Below are 17,710 nucleotides of genomic sequence, written 5' to 3'. Positions count from 1 at the left end.
AGCTAAGAAGGGCAGCCAAATAACCTGCTGTTTGTTGTTTGATTAATGTATCTGCCTACAACAAATCCCATTTTCTGGTGTCGGTGACACTGACCCGGGCATGGGGGTATAACTAGATTGCACGGCTGCCCTGCCAGGACTGGGCTCCTCCTTGCGCTATGCTTTCGGGGTGTCTTCCCCCTTCCACATCAGCTATGTGTGCTGCGGGGCGAGGTTTCACCATGTTTTCTCACTCAAAAGATGAGTATGAATCTCACAGGAGACCCATCAGCCCGCTGGCTGCAAATTTTGCCACTGAAGCCAAGGGGGATTTTGCCATCGGACATCAGAGAGGAGCAAGATGGGGCCCAGGAAAGTTTCCAGCCGGGGATATTCTCCATATGGAGCAAAGGCAGGATCCCCTCCTCCCTCCTGCAGTTAGACATGGCTTCTTCTCCTAGAGCCTCCCCTCTGTTTGGGTGCTCTTCCATGTGATTTGGGGCTTGCTAGGGCTGGGGACCCCTGGATTAACATGCCAGGACCCAAACAACCAGAGCATCGCTCTCAAGTCGATCTGGAACTGGAAGAGAGCGTCTACACACTGCAAACGGTGCCTTTGTTCTCACGCGCAGGAGCAGCGAACAAAACCTGACCGCTTTCGGTTTGCTGTGCTGCCAGAGTCCTTTCATTACTGCTTTTTAAGGGGATGAAAATGTTGCTAACTCTTCTTTTCAAGCAAAGCCTGCAAAGCTCCAGAGAGTTTTGGGAGCGAGGAAGGAGGAAAGACAGGAAAAACTTCTAGACCCGCTCTCTCTAAATTAATTGCAAGCAATGATTCTGCATGCGCAGGTGTGGAAAAAAAAGGGAGCCGCAAACATTACCACAAGCCCTCTCCCATCATCAAACACTAAGTCCGACGGTCCGTTTTGTTCGTCAAAGACACCGGCCACCCATCCGACTGGAATGACCAATTAAAAAAAACCAAGAGCAATACTGGAATAATTAATACAGCCAAGCGCTCACTTAGCAATTAGGAGCTGCCACAAAATTCTGCGGCAGACAGAATCAACCCTAATTGTGTAATTTCCCCAGCTGACGCCTCTGAGTACACAGCCAGATTTAATTGGAGATTATAGGGGCTCTTTGAAGGTGCTGGGGCTACGCAGCGGGGGCTCCAAACAAACAGATACAGAGGGGTAGGGAGTGCTGGGGCAGAAGAGCAGTGTGTGAAAAGGGAGTTTTGTTTTTGTTTCAGGGCCAGGAAAAACAGCTGTAGAGAACAGAGGTATTGGAAAGCCTCTTTTCGCAAAGGCAGATCACAGTTTGTGACAAGGCTGCAAGAAACGGGCCGATGATTTGAAGCTGCTCAAGTTCTTCGTTCTTCTTTTCATCCCTAAGGACGCCCCGTTTCTGTACTGCCCTTCAGAAAGGATGCTTAAAGCAGGGTGAGCGGAGCCAGGCACTCCACGTAGAGGGCCTGCCTCTGTGCTCTCCAAGTGTTTCTGCACCAAATATTTATTTCTTTTAGGACAGATACCCTCTCCTTCTCCTGCTTTGGTATTTCCAGCTCCCATTGTTCAACAATCTTGAGTAAAAACCCCCAAATTCACCACATTGGCTTCAAACTCCTGATATTATCAGAATCAGCTCTCTGAGCTCTTCTCTAAAAATATGATAAGAAACTCTCTTGAATAACACAAGTAAGCCGGAAAATTCACATATCATCGCAAGGGGCCAGGAGACAAGGTTTTTATTCAGTGATGTGCAATATGCCAACATACGATGTGCCAGTCCTGAGTGGATTACCTTCCCCTAAATATGAATAACTATTGGCTATATTCCTCTTTTGCATGAAGGTGTGCTTATTGCCTCACCTGAACTACTGACCACGGCTATGTCTGATGGCCAAGCAGGGCCTCATACACCCCTTCAGTGGGGTATCTTTCTGCCACAAGAGCTGGAGGATGCAGGTCTTTCGGCTGCCCATAGGACATGGCACAGGCTACACCCACGTGTCCGCCTGCCCAGGATGGTCCTGCAGCCCCTGTCCCTGGTGGGATGTCCCAGCAGCTGCGGTGCCGGGGTTAACAACACAACTCCCCAGACTCACGAGAAGATCTGTGAAGGTTAACTGGAGGGTCTAACGTCAAACAGAGCAACATAAAGCCCATCCACATCACGACATGCCATAAGGTTTCACTGTGCTGGCACAACTGGCTAATCAACCGTTTTTTAAGGAGAAGAGAAGCCAATTTCTTATAACGAGACCTTTAAGCAAATCAGTGGTTACCTTCGGGTCTAAAAATAGAGACAGCCTTGAAGTCATGAAGACCCAGAATACAGGCTATAAATACATGTGGCGAAACGTGTGTTTTCCTTTTCAGTGAAGAAAAACGTGTCTTTCTGTACCATAAGCTAGCTGATGTTTCTTGATACCTGTTGCTAAGAGATGGAGTTTAGTACAAACCACATAAAAAAAATGTACAGAATGACTAATTGTGCTCATCAGAAGCTGCTCTGCAGCAGGAACAAACCCTGACCAAACCTGACCCTCCCTATGCCTCTACCAGGCCTTAGTAGACATCAGGAGCCCTGAGCACCTCTGCAACGTGCTTGTCACCTCGCAGGATCAGGCCCTTAATTAGAAGCTGTCAGAAAACCGCTAACTTCTGCCGATGGGTCGCCTGGCACTGTAACTTGCTATTACTGTCCGCATGCTGCACGACACAGCGGTGCAAATTTATTACAGTGGGAGACCTGTTTTAAGGAGTCCTGCATGTCCAACGCTACGGGCAGGAGAAATTTTCCAGTCATGTTGAACGTCTGCCAATGTACATAGCTGATTGGGAGTTCAAATGCAAGACGTTTATTTATTAAAAACACATACACACAGGCAGCTCGCTTTGCAGAAACATAAAGAGTATAATAGAATAAAACACTAATGCCTCTGAAGCATGTAATGATCCTGATTAGTGCTATTGCACTTAAAGAAACAAGCACTAGGATTGAAAGTGTTTCAGTGTTAAAGCACCGAGAGGCTCTGTCCTGGGGCTCCCTTCCCCATGTGAGCGGAAGAAAAAAAGTAAAGCCAAAGGGGCTGCTCCCCCTTATGGCATGAGTAAATTTGGCCCTTGGCTAGCGTAAATTTTATGCTCTTCTCCAGCCAAGATGCTGGTAAGGACCAGAATCAAAGTGGTTAAAAATAAAACAGGCCAAGGTCTGCAATGGTGTAAGACTGGTGTAACGTCAGTGCAGTGTAAAAAAAAAAAAAGGTACATGGGTTTGTCTGGATTTACACGCAAGCGGAATTTATAACTCCAGCTCATCAAGTCAGATTCGCAGAATCAAGTCTGAAAAAAAATAAATCATGCTACTGCTGCTGTAAGATATTATAGCAGCGATACCACACTGGCAGCTATTTCTAAATTTCTAGATAAACATCATCACGGTACCAGGTCCAGAGAGTTTGCCCTCCCCATCCTAAGGTCACCAACTTCAACATGGACAAAGACCTACTGTCTGAACATCCAGATGAGCTGCTCCACTTGGGAGCCACCTCTCTTTGAAAGAAAAGGCCTCTGTGTCCCAGAAAAACAAATTACCTGTATCTTCTGACTCATCGTCGTCATCTTCATCATCACCCGATGAAGGGGAATCTAGGAGGAGAAGGAGAAAGAGGTGAAGTCAAAAGAGGACGGCATGTGGGGACACCACATCGGACGAGGCTGCTGGTGCCACGGTGGGTGCCAGCGAGGGAGGACATCCAAGTGATGGGTCACCCTTCGCTGCAGCTCCACCAGCCCGTCCCTCTGACGCTGCTGGGCCGGAGACAACCAGCCAGGAGCTTTCTGAACTGGCAGAGAGGTGTCACGAGTTTGCCAGTGCTCTGCCACCAGAGACCAAGGGTCCAATGCCAAATACTTGTCTCTGTATGAAGAGCTCTTCTTCTCATAAATACAATGGCATTTCTAAAAGGGGAAGTTTCTTTTTGCAGATCAAGCCCTCCCTCGCCAGCCCCCCCCCCCAGCATTCACTCTGAAGACTTTTTATTTCACCAAGTCTCAAAATGACAGGTCATCGTTTCTAATTCACTTTCCCTGCATTTTTCTTTTAACTCAATACACCCTTACCACATCTCCCCCCGTTAACTCCTTGCTAAAGCACTCAGACCAAAGCTTTTAGAACTTCCCCTTGCAATCAAACCTCTCTCTCGATAGACGTTTTGATGGCTACTCCGTGAACCAGTCCCCTTTGGTTATATTCCTCCCACAGAGGCACCTCAAGGGTGTAACTGAATACAGATTAACAGGTGGGAATTTTCCATCTGTATCTCTCCAAAACATCCCAGATTGTTTCTCTTAACGTGGTCTAACATCTCACCTTCTCCAAGCTGTCCACAATGCAGTCTCAGTCCCTCTTCCCCCCACCAAATGACTATTGTAAATGTAAATCCCATGATAAAATAACAGCTTAGTGCTTGATTTAGTTTACACAACTTAGTACAATTCAGTGTCTGGAAGATTTCGCATCACTGACTTTATATAATCTCCAAGAATTTCCTTTTCAAATAAAGGCAAAATGCTAACTACCCAGCAGCCTTCATATTCTGAGACAGCGGTAAAAGAACTTGAACACTAGAAAACAGGAAACTTTATGAGGGTTCAACATGTAGCCAGAAATGTAAAGCACAAATTTGTATCAAGTCAGGCAGAACCTCCTTCATTTCAAGATGCACTCGAGTTTTCTGCCACTCTCTGGTCAGCTCAGTGACAGCAAGTATGGAGGTAAAAATGAAAAAGTAAAAAAAAAAAAAAAACCCACAAACCAAAAACAAACCCAAAACAGGGAGGGAAAAGGTAATGACAAATATTACTTTTCTGCAGCATCTGGAAGGACTTTCCAGACATATTCACCATCTGCAGGGACAAGTAACAGAGGAACCATCTCCCTGCTTTGGACTGCAGCGGTGCATCGAGCTTTGCGCTCTCTCTTCCGCGAAGTCTCGTGGAAGACTTCAAGCAGGTATCTAACGGCAAATCCACAGCTGAGGTCCTGCTGGCAGCACTACTAGAGAAATGCCACGGGGCTTGCTGAAAGCAAACTGGGTGTTTAAGTGTTTCGGCTGAAGCAGCAGGTTTACTCAAGCCCCGACGAAGGCAGAAACCGAGTCAAATCCCCACCAGGATCAACAGAGAAACCAGCACATTCTCAGCCCTGCACTCTCAGATTTGGTTACCCATCTATTAACCTACATGTGATTATAGTTCACTTCTGGTTTCCAATGAATCAATTGTGACCAGAGGAGCAGAAACAATTTTTAAACCAATTCAAAACCATTTCCACAAGATTAAAGGAAGAATCTTCAATCTTGCTTGTGCTTCAGATGAGAGATGCAGCTTAGGTTTTAAGTCCAAACACCCCATGTTCAGAACTACTGTCCTATTCAGGTTACCAAAACGTCACCTTTTTCAAAAGGTGACTAGAAATCCATAAGCTATTTGTTAATCACTTACTAAAATAGTAAATCTTTTCAGAAGTCGACGAGTATTGGCATCAGCAAGAACTGCCAGATGCTATTCTCAAAACGGCTTTAATTATGAATGGACAGGGGCTTAATTTTTTTAGTCACCTGTTTTGAAGAGCTTAGTCTTGAGTATTTTGAAAGCTTTTTTCATCAGTACCATCCTACAGTCTGTGCTTGTCACAGGGGTGCTGCTCAGCCACTAAATCCAAAGCCTGTTCTGTGCATGAAATGGTTGCAGAAACGGAGCTTCTGCCAGCGGGGCTGGAGATCAGTTTGGGCGTGCAGCCTCTATTTCTGATCCACATCAAGTGCTCAGGTTTTAAGAGGACAGTACGTTTCTTTTTGTAAACCAGCAAAACACTCAAGCCCACGTCTGTCAAGGGAGGCATTTTAAAGAGATCAAACCCTGCTATTAATCAACCCAGTTTTCAACCCTGAAACGGCGGCTCCAGCATCTCCTTGCTCTACCTTCAGCATTGAGCACCACACCGTGCACACCGAGAGCCACTGCAGAAGATCCAATTTGTTGCAGACTCAAAACTCATGGCCCCACATAGGAAAACCCTGATACGCTGCTAGAACCTGGAAAGCATCCCTCAAAATGGGACTTACATGCATATTGGCTGTTTTGAATACACTTTGCCTGGTTTTGCTCACTTAAGAGTCCAGACTGGAGCAATTCCAGTTTGCTAGTACAGATTTAAACCAGTTCAACGCAGAGAACAACTCTGGCCCCAAACACTAGATACACACAAACAGCCGACCAGATACCTGAGCTAATTGCTGGTGTTACCTTTAAGAAGTGGCAACACAAACCACAAAACTCCGATAACAATCTCATCTCCGCAGTGCCACGCTGAGCAATCAATACTAAGCATGAAGAAATATTTGAGCATACGAGAGGCGCCACTGTTGCCACATGCAGCAGGGCTTCAAAGTTTAAAACAAGCGCTGCTGACAGCTAAAACGGAGGCTCCCACAGTACCAGCACTTTGGTGGTAATGACAGTGGGCTAATAGAATCAAAGACTCATAATGCTGTCAGAAAGCAGGTTCAGGTTACTCGCTTGTTCTTAAGCTGTTATTAGCTATTATTAGCAAAGAGGAAAAACACGGGGGCTTTAACTTTTTAAAAGCAGAGGATTATCAGCCCTTCCACTATTAAAAACAATTTCTCACTTTACGAACTTCTGGGGCTGGCAGCTGTTTCATTTGAGCGTGTAACCAGCTGCCCTCTTCTGCCTCCCTGCTGCCCCTTGAACTCAAAAGCATTTTAATGTCACTTAAAAAAAAAGAAAGTAACGCTTCTAACAACCTGCAGTTCCTTGGATAGTTCCAATAATCGTACCTAGTTAAAGAAAGCCTTTCAAGGGCCAAATACTTCTTTAACCATTTAATTGATATGACCTTGAAGCATTCACAGCAATCTCCAGTAACGTTCAATGAAAAGCAGATGTTGGTGAAGGCTTGCTGAAATGAGCTTTTATTCTCACGATGGTTTGATTCTCTCACTTACACAAAATCCTATTCCTGGCACGAGAAAGGCCTTTATGGAGTGAATGTGATTTACAATCACAAACATCTCTGCGTTTGGTTTTCAGACAGAGCCCCTTATTTTTTGAGGGAACTCAACTTTTGGAGGCAAGGACCTACTGATGCTTGAAAAGCTCCAACAGCGCAAGGGCAAGGAAAGTTTTCAAAACCTGAGGTCCACAAGGGGTTAATTCTTCTGAAAATTCAGGTTTTTAATCTGTGTGATCGGGAGGCTTTCCATCTGCTCATAGTGATGAATATCCATCTACCAGTGCAGCAGCCTGAAATCACGGAGATGATCTTAGTGTTAGCCGTTAGCTATCCAGGAGCAATAGTTTTTTTCTGGCACTCTCTGTTTAGTGATCCAGGCTCGGACAGCTTGTAGCTGTTCTGTCCTACTGTCCTACTGATGGAAAATACAGCCAAGCAAATGACAGCACATGCTTTGCTAACACAGCACTTGTTTGCAGTACATGAATCCCAGTAAGCACCTTTGATGAAGCACATACTTGAGACAGACACAGTTTACGGATAAGCTACTTCTGAAACAGTCTATTAATTTGTGATAACTGAGATGGAGGGAAGAGATTTATCACCTACAACAGGGAAACAGTTTTCAGGAACCTCCAGCTTGTACATGCAATTTTGCCACTGATTTGTCACATAAAGTGGAAAAAGTCACTTAACCTCCCCGAGCCACAGTTCACTCGCTCACAAAAGAATCAAAGGCACATGTACCATTGCATCTATTTGAGTGTTAAGGGGGATTTGGGGTTTAATCTGACTAGCACCGTTTGTAAGTCTCTCTCAGTATTAGCATCAAGCTTTAACATTTGGTATGGACACGCAAGCATTCCTCCATTGGTTTGTTTTGTCAGTCTAATCACTGCCAGGAGTTACCAGGGAGGTAGAGACCCACCAAGTACAGACGAACACTGCACAGCACCTACTCTGCTGAATATGTGGAGGGGCAAAAATAAAAAATAACGACTAAAAATAAGCACTGAGACAGCTGTATTTCTGCACGTACCTGTAACTCTGACTGTAAAGTTTCCCAAGACCTCGTTGGAATGCCTCGGCTTGCAACTGTACAGCCCTGAGTCATCATATGACACATTGATTATCTTCAACAGTTTTTGTCCAATATGAGTTCTGTTGGTAGGTGAAATCCCGATACCATCTTTAAACCAGAAAACAGACACAGAAGAGCCTTGCGTGTTACAGGAAAGTTCAATGGTATCTCCACTTCCAAACACCAACTCTTCCAGAAAGGCGGTCTCGCTCCTCAAGTATTCTGCAAAGGAAGAAAGAAATGGAAATGAGCAGGTGTCAAAGAATCAAAAAGCATTCAAAAAAGAAACGTATTTTATATTGGTCCTACTCAAGCTTCCATGTGCCCAGAGCTCCTCCTTGTCGGAGGTAAGGCTCACCTGCCCCAGGCAGGTAGCCATGCAGAAAGACAGCGCTGCACACTACAGTCAGGTCTCTGGCTGATCTATGAGGATGGTTTCAACCCTGTAGAGACCAACACAAGGCCATCCCATCAGGTGCACCATAACATAGAGCACAGACGTCTAGGTAGGGTCCTTGCAACACCCAGTACTCTGTGTGTGTGGGGGGGTGATCTGGCAGACATAAGTATGTGAGCTGAAAAGTTCACAGTTCAGTCTCTGGATCTTGATTTCTTTATTCCTGCCAGTCTGCCCACAACCCCTGCAAGATCCAGCAAGGAGGGGATACATGAGCAGAAAAGGGGATAAACTCATTTTCTCAAGGGACTCTGGGTGGCCCAAAGGCAATCTCTGTGGGCTGAAGGAAACAAAGAAGGCAGCTGGACAGAAGACGCAGGCTGGAACAGCTAAAATACGTGAACCCATCTCTAGCTCAATGGAGTTACTCCACGCAACAAAGAAGTGCAGAACCAAAGACTGAGCACGAAAGCTGAAATCCATCTTTCTTCAGTCTGTCTACCAGCTGTGGCAGTTTTGTTCCATGAGTGACAACAGCGAACCCTGCCATGGACTGGACAATTTTGTTTTACTGTAGGGTAACGACACAAGGAAAGGTTCAAGCTCAGAAGTCTCTCCTTGGAGGAACAGGGGCATGCTTCTTGCATTTGATGGTCCTCAGGCTCATTTTAGTGCCATACAAACTCACTCTTAACATTGAATGGTTTACTCATCCTTTACACCAGTTCAACAATGAAGAATTAGCCCTCTACAGCTGCCCTCAGCCCAGCTAGAACAACAGCAAGACTGCCATTCTTCCCACTTTGTCTATGCCAACCGACATTTGCACTTGGCATTGCCCTACCTGTATCTTCTGGCTTACACTGGCTCTGAGACTGTACGCTCCACCAGGCACATGAGTCTTCTTGGTTTTGCACAATACATGTCACGGGGGATTCTATTCCACAACAAAGACACTTTGGTGCTATGATGACACAATTAGGAAGTAAAAAGTAATTCAAAACGGATCAGTCTGAACCTAATCCTATGATCCAAACCCAGGTGGCCTGACTTGATCTCTGATAGTAATCAAATATGGATAGAGATCCTAATTTTGCATCTTAAGCATATTCATAGACTACAATTTGACTGTGAAACCAATGCAATTACAGCAGCTCTGAAGACCTCAGGATGTGGCATTGGCTTCAAGCTGCTCTTTTGCCTTTAAGTGAAAGTGATGGAGCATGTTATAAGAGAAAAATGTATTGCTTTTCTTGTCATACAAGTTTTTATTCTTGTGGAAATGTAAAAATTAAAAATATAAAAATGTTTCAGTCAAGAGGCTTGCAGGGTACAAATAAAGAATCCCGAGGGCCTGAAAATGTGGTATTTCATGGGAGGTATCGTCTCACAGGAGGCAAAGCCCACACTCATTGAGGTTACAAAGAACCTTTCCTCTGATACCCTGGCAGCAACTCCAACTTGAATATTTTAGGTTTTGGCCAGAAGGCTGTGGCACTCATACAGTCAAAGGTGTTGGGTTTTTTCTTTTAATAAGTAGATTTTTCCCCAAAAGCCTATGCTATTAGTAAAAAGCAAAAGAAGACAGAGCTCCAGCATCTCCTTCCTATCAGACCCTGTTGCGACCCTGAGTGTTCGCCCATGGTCTCTTCCCAACTGGGATATATCCTTGGGGAGAATACGGCTGAGAAATATTCTGGTTTAAGTGTTCCTTTCAGGCTTTTTTCTTCCTTCTTCTAGACTATAAGGATTTTTTCAATGGTACCAAGCTTTGGCTTCCATTTAAAAAGCCCTGTATGCAGCTTTCCACTTGCAGGACTGGGTACTGATCTTTGTTTGTTGACTCTGATGGACACTCTTGCTAATTTAATCTACTGGAAAACAAACTCCATGCAGTCGCACAATTCCTCCATACAAAATGCACAGTTTTACCCAAGCTGTTTGCCAAATGATCAAGACTTGTATATTTTGGCTTTTGTATCATAAACCTACCAAACAGGAACAAGCGCAGACTAAGCACAAGCCAAAATGTACTGTTTAGCCACTTAAAAGGAAAACACTCTTTTTTGAAAGCCATAATGAACCTGGGTTAATGACAAAGTGACAAACTATTTTTATAAAAGATAATTAAGGAATGCTTAAATGAAGAGAAAAATCACTTTCGACTCAGAGCAGAATGACTGGGGTCTGAAGCTTCTTCTGTGGAAAGAAGCATCACCTCTTGTTTCTGACAAGTTTATTTTGGCATCTCTGCCCTCAATCTCCCCAGCCGGTCTCCAGCAGATATCCTGATGCCTGCTAAATGCAAAGCTCAGTCCTAGTGAGTTTATACCTACTGACTGGGAGCAATATCTGGAAAGATGGAGTGGTGAATTAAAAGAAGAATGTTACTTATGGTTTTAATCTCACTTCTTTAAACAGTTTTTCAAATTTCAGTTTACATGCTTATGGCTCAAAATAAACAGGACCCAAAGTGCAGACCTCCACAAAGTACTTAAATGCGTACTTAAGTGCTTAAGCACTTTGCCCAACTGTGACCTTGGAGAATGAAATTTTACTATTATTATTCCTCAGATAGCTTTCAAATACAATGATAAATCCGAAACTGGAGACAGTTTCATTTCTGTGCTGAGAACAGCTGGAGTTTAAAGCAGGGAAACAGAGTTCACATCTCCCACTGGGTGCCCAGAGCCCAGAACCTCCTTCCCACCTTCCAGTTGCAAGTGCTTTGTATTTCCAACACCTTCTCAACAAGACAGGCAGTTCCTCCCCCACCAAGACATGAAGGAGACACGAAGCAGACATGAAATTGCCCTTCCTGAGGCCAAGCACCCAGACATCAGACTGACTTGCAGAAGTCTACATCTCCAACCACGTCGCACGAACAAAGTGGCAGGAGCTGTATGCGCAGCCTGCACTTGGAAGGGCTTTAACATAGATGTGCTGAGCCCTTCTGGGGACCTGGGTCAGGTTTTGGCCACCTTCTTCATCCTGCATCTCCCATTGCCAAATCACAGGGAAACCAGTACAGGGGAGTCGGTGCCGAGCTCTCCCGACATGGTCGCGCCTTGCGTCTGGACACACACCTTGGATTGAGGCACTCGGCAAACTTCCCACTGCAAAGCAGCCCTGCGGGGAGGCAGCTTTCACACTTACTGGGGCTACGAACACACATCTCCCGCATCTCAGTGCTGGGTCCCAAGAAAACCACCCTCGCTGCTGGCAAACAGCTACCCCCACGCGTTCTTCAAAACTTTCCTAAAGCGTTTCTATTGCAAGTCAGGTTGCAAAGGGCCCCCTCGGCTGTCCCACAGGAAACTCCCACTTGGGATCTAACTGACAGTAACAGCATGTTTTCAAAACCCACAGCAGGCACAGGCATAAATTACTGGGGAGTTAACTCGTATAGGGGTTATGGGAGCCCAGTCCACCAATTGTCAGCAGACTAGGGATTAATGAGTTTGCAGCTTTAATGGGCTCCTAGAGAGAAGGAGGCAATCTAGGTTGTGGGCTCCCAAGATACAACTAAAATTCAACCATTTTATCAGTTTAGCTAAAGCAGTAATGAGTCAAGAATCACCAAGAGACGCTTTTGATGGAATCACCACTTGCAGCATCACCACCTCTGCTAGGTGTAGCAAACATGCTACAGAGAAAGGAGTGATTTTTAAGCCGTTCAGAGGAGCAAAAAGGCAGCAACTAGCCAGGAAGCACCTTCCACAACAAGGAGAAGCTGGCTTGGCAATGCTAAAATGCTTTTGTATGTATTCACTTATAAGGATAAGATACTTAATCTCTGTAGCTGATTGGCTCTTCCCAGCAATAATTCACTTTCTGTGTGGTTCGCAGCTCCAAGTGCTATGTATGTCAGTGTTTCCATCAGATGCCTGCTCCTCTTAGACATCAATACTTGTTTCTGGCTGAGCCTGGAAATGTTTTATTTTTGTTTTAAACAGGCAGCTCTCAAACATTGCTGCAGGATATGCAGCGATTTATTTTTCAGGCATGAAAGGATGTGGAGGTGGAGGGTGGTGGGGTATTCTTGGGCTGCTTACAGCCCCTCAAAAACTTCAAGCCAACCTATAGCCTGGCTGCTGCCCTCCTCGGCATCAGGGACTGTTTTCAGGTGCTGTCGCAGGAGGCACTGGGGCTGCTCCCAGGCAGCAAAGGCCGACGGTGCCCACGGGAGGCTCAGTGGGGCGAGTGAGCCCCGGGGCCCTGCACCACCTCGCAGGGTGCTGGGTCCTGGCCCTGGGACAATCTGTCCACTTATTTCTCTCTTCACCTGTGTTTTTCCTCCTGAAATAGTTGCCCACAATTCTGCTTTTTCAAACATCAAAGTGCTTGGGACCCTCCCAAGCAGGACTGCTCAGGTGGGGTGCACATCTCCCCCCTCATCATCATCCTGTTCCAGTGAGCATCCCGCAGCTGGGGCACATCCACCACGCAACCGAAATCCCACCGGGACTCCCATCCCAGAGGGCTTGAGGCACGCAACCTTCAGTACCACCAGCAAAATATGCCTCACCCCACCTTGAATCCTGGCAGTCCTGGAGGGGCTTTTCAGGATTGCTTCACAGCCCGGTGCTGCAATGGACTAAGCGGCTCTTTTCTAAGTGGATCATATCTTCCTCTTTTCAAGCTGGACAAGCTGTATTTGGCAGGGTAACAAGCAGAAACATAGCAGCACTCCACACACTTCTCATTTCAGGTTAATTCAAAAGCGTTTCTTGTTCTGCGTATTTTATTGCACCAAATCCACTGTGACAGGACATATTATAGCATCGCGGAGCAACAACCACGCCAGAGCTTTCTCCTGCTGTGTTTGGTACCCAGCTCCCAGGGGGAGGATGGTCACAGCCACCGAGTCGGTGGCTAACTGCTGGAGGGACACAGAGATCTCCAGTAGCGGTGGGATGAACCAGGCCACGATGGCAAAGAGCACGTGGACTATCTCCAGGCTCAGACCAGCACCTTGTCCTCTACGCACGCTCAGCCCTTGTTTACTCTAAATAAGTGTCCAACCTGTATTAATAGGGCCTGTAGTATTATCACACCCCCCCCAGCAGTGTTTTTCCCAATACCTGTATGGCTGCTTGTGGGATGGAGCCGCTTCACCTCACCTCACGACTTCTGCACCGGGAAGAGCAAATCCCATTGCCCAGAAGGGAAATAAAACACTTTTCTGGCCGGACACTGTTCATTTGGGACCTGCTTTGATTTAAAACGCAGCCAGGAGGGGGTGACAGCCGGCCCCTGTGCCACCTCCTCTGCCATGTCCCTGTTCCCTCCGTCTCCCCAGAGCAGCAGACGGGGGAACACTGAATGCAACCAGCCCAGCCCCAGGCCCTGCGCCCAGCAGCAGCCCCGGGGAGAGGTGGGCACGGTAAGATCGTGGGATAAGATCAAGATCGTGGGAGCACCCGTTTCCCCACGTAGCTGCCTTGTCAGGGCAGATAAGATCGAGGGAGCAGCCCCCCCAGCAAAGCGAGGAGCTCACCTAAAGTCACCGCGTACCCTCCCCGCACTGCAGGGAGCTGACGGGGTATTTGGGGTATTTTTAACATGCGTGGTTTTGGTAGGGCTTTATGCCAGGCAAAGCTTCCTCTCCGTTTAGCAGCAGCTATGACGGTGTCAGTGGCAGAGCATCTCTGCCTGCATATGATCTTATAACTAAAATAAAAAGTGTTAGATAAAATACCCTGTCTTCTCTCTTTTTCTCTCCCTCTGAGGTCAAGCCCGCTCTCAGAGCACGTTTCCCAGGGTCAGGCTGCAGCCATCCCGGGAAGAAGGGACTCCAGCGTGGGATGCTTTGCCGAAGCACCACCATTTCCCGAAGTGGTGTTCAGCTGGGTTATCTCCCCGGCTCAATGGGGCTCACACCTCAGCAAAAATAAAAAGAGCTGGTTGCTTCTGTAAAAGCCTAAACTGTGATTGAGAAATGTGCCTTTAGGAGACCACGTCTTCATTCGAAGGTTCCACTTTATCTTTCACCTATTGCATATGTTTGCTGGGGGGGGGGGGGGGGGGTAGTTCTCCTGAAAAGCTTGAAATACCTTTCTTGATAATCATGCAAGATAAACTGCTTACACTGTATTACCACTGCAGCGGCCTATGCAATTGTCACAAGCCAGTGTGTCTTCCAAAGACGTTAACAAGTGTGCGGCACTGTATTACCACCCAGTGGGGGCTTTTTCGGATCTCTGTAAGGAGGAAATCAAACTTTTTTTCCTAGAGAATTAGCAGAACGATAACCAGGTTTAGCTCTGTCATATGCAGCTTTCTTCATAAACAAGAGATTATGGAGAGAGAAAAAAAAAAACTCTCTAGTGTTTAGCTTGGCTATCCCCAACAGCGACTTTGGACCAGCTTCTCGAATGGAAAAGCAGATGTTGCAAATCTGCCTTATCTACGGAGCAACTGTTGACTCTGTTGTGCAAATCCTAATTTACATCTGCATGAAAGGTTTCAGAGATTAAATGGCATTCAAGGAGGAATATTAGCTTTTCTCCCTCCCTCCAGCCCTCCTTTGAATGGATTTACTACTGGCAATTAGCTTTCTGTTCCACCGGCCCAAGTAGAAAACAGGATTCATCAGGACTCTACAGTGTCCTCCTTTTAATGGACTGTTTTCTCAAATCACCCAATTCAGATGCTGAGAGTTAGAAGAAGAAATAAATCACCACAAAGCTAAAATAGTTACAAAAACACTTTGGCCAGGAGGATTTCCCTGTGGCACTTGGAAAGCCCTGAGGAGGAAAAAAAAAAACAGAGAACAAATCAAAGGGGTCTCCTGGCTACACCTAACAAGAATGGAAATGCAAAACCCAAGAGGCACAAAGCTTTGGTCGCTGCTGAGAGCCCAGAGCCTGTCCCAAGGACAGCCTTCAGCTGGAGCTTTGCTGGCTTAAAGCAACAGGCAGCGATGGGGAGTTTTCCTTAAAATTTGGCCAGAAAGTGCAATCGCTACCCGTATCTATCTCACAGTTCTGTACTCCCCGATTTATTATTAACAGAAACCAAAGAACTCATATGAAACTTCCTCCACTTCCTCATCGGCGGTCCCTAAAGAGAGGGAACGGTGGAGCGGACACTTTGCAGCGTGGGGACGCCGAGGTCCCCAAGGCTGTGCTGCTCCATGCGTCCTACGAGAGCTCCTGGCTGGTGCTGAAGCAGCTCAAGGATGCCCATGGAGATGGTTCCTGCTCTCCCAGGTGCCGAAGCCTTCGTGCTTTAGTCAAGAGGAGGGCAGCAGTGAGCTGTACCAGATGCCTGCAGTCCACACTCACGAGGGGGATGACACCAGCCCCAGCGTGGCACACGGGTGAGCGCACCCTTGCATCTGGTTTGCCCACATGTCGCACAGACCACCTCACCCAACCGCAGGGGCCAAACGTGGTCAACCCAGACCGCTCCCCAGCCAAGGTAGAGTGACGGGACACCCATTGGGCTGATCCTAGGTGGAGCACAAGAGACTCTGCTGATGGATCACCATCTTTTTGGTGTCTGCCTTTTGTTGACTCTGAGGAACGGCGGCCAACTTGGCCCCAGCCTCTGCACAGCATGGCATGGGCATCTGGGCTTGATCTCAACAGACAGATCCCACCACAAAACGGCTGATGTTTTACATTCCTGCTCTTCACTCCAAAAAAACCTCATCGTTGCAGCAAGCAAGCAACAACCACAACCTCTTTTCGAAGCCAGTGGAGGCAGCTACGGAAACTGAGGCACGGACCGCAGCTCCCCAGCATCCCAACGGACCAACAAGAGCTTGTCCCCAGCCTCCATCAGAGCAGGATTGGGTCCTGCTGAAGCGTGGAGGCCCTGAGCAAACCTACACTCTTCAGCATCAGTGCTCCACACCTCCTGCTTCTGTGGACCAGGCTACCTGGTAGGGTTTTGTGGGTGACATGCACCAAGCAATTAGCAAAGCTTGCAACAAGAACAACAGATGACACATATGGGTGTTCCACAAGGCATAAAGACAGGACTCAATCTTTGGAAATATTTTTAAACTGTCTTCTAAAATGCTTAAAAGAACAAGCATGCATTGCTGAACAATTCTTCTGAGTTACTTTTTCTGGGCTCCTCCTTTACACTCTCATATCCTTCCCAAAATCCTTCAAAAATTCATTAATTTTGGAGTTAACCTCCAGGGCAGGTTTTCAGCTATTTAATGAATTCTAACAAAAGGTTCACCACCTCTCAAGTGCTCTTGCAGATGAATTTTTAAGCAATGCATAAGTTCGCCAGGCCCAAAAGTTTCGGTTTACGTCGGAGGAACTTTTTAGAGATGCAAAGACTCACGGTGCCTTTACAATTCCCTGCCAGACCTGGCCCTGGCAGTTACTTGTGATGCTTTTCTGGTACTTATGATGCTTTTCTGAAGTAGGCTTTGAGATCACATGGCATCAGAAAAAATTTGCCATAGAGCCCCAACCTTTCCCCTTCGGTTCACAGCTATGCAGCTCCCAAATCCCAGCTCCTCTGCATTTCCCTCGCACTTTTAATGTGCGCTCCTCTAATCTTCATTTAATGCAGGCAGCTGGCTGCAAATACCCCTGAACAATGACTTTAATCCCAAGTATCCTGAAGCCCCCCCCCTTCATCCCCACACCAAAACTGAAGGAAAAAAAATAAAAAAGAACAGCCTCATGACAGCAAGATGGAGAAATCCAAGCTATCCACTGGGCCAAAGGAGCAGAAAGACACAATGAGCTAAATTTTGCCTGGTTCGCTAATTAAAAACGGAAGCTACCCCACTCCGGAGCCAAGGCGGGGAGGTGGGGGGAGTTTTCATGCTATTCAAAAAATCGGCTTCCAACTGGGACCATATTCACTCCACATTAATTGTCATTCCAACTACGAGTGTCCTAGTTTCAAAATGAAAACTACTCTCCAGTGCAGCTAGTGAAAACTAACACCAGTTTCGAGGCATTAAACAAAATTTATTGATTGCATTTTCCCACCCACTAAAACTTTAATAAGCATTAAACCTCAAACTGCTGGCCCCGTTTCCTCCCTCTACCCTCTCTCTCCATAAAAAGGGTCAGGCTCCTCTATATGGAGATTAGGACTTAATGTTTGGTATTTGTTTATGAGCCTATCAATTGCCTCTATTTCAGGGGGGGAAAAAAGGACATCTGAAAAAAAAAAAACCCCTCTTGTACACGGATTAAGAGAGGGCAAAGGTTTAGGGTAGTTTG

General features: G+C 46.4%; 1 protein-coding gene across 6 annotated transcripts in view; it reads right to left on the bottom strand.

The window, feature by feature from the left end:
* The window catches only part of FGFR3 (fibroblast growth factor receptor 3), a 56,836-nt gene that overhangs the window by 26,677 nt on the left and 12,449 nt on the right, over window positions 1-17,710 (bottom strand). For all 6 annotated transcript variants that reach the window (XM_075420365.1, XM_075420366.1, XM_075420368.1 and 3 more), the window contains exons 3-4: window positions 8,066-8,329; window positions 3,582-3,635 (exon numbers count right to left, since the gene is read on the bottom strand). In XM_075420365.1, coding sequence (XP_075276480.1) covers window positions 3,582-3,635; window positions 8,066-8,329 — 318 coding nt within the window. The remainder of the gene's footprint in view (window positions 1-3,581; window positions 3,636-8,065; window positions 8,330-17,710) is intronic.

Source organism: Opisthocomus hoazin, chromosome 5 (genome assembly GCF_030867145.1).
Source record: "Opisthocomus hoazin isolate bOpiHoa1 chromosome 5, bOpiHoa1.hap1, whole genome shotgun sequence".
NCBI lineage: Eukaryota > Metazoa > Chordata > Aves > Opisthocomiformes > Opisthocomidae > Opisthocomus > Opisthocomus hoazin.
The sequence above is the reverse complement of the archived record's forward strand: the minus strand, read 5'-3'. Positions and strand labels throughout refer to the sequence as shown.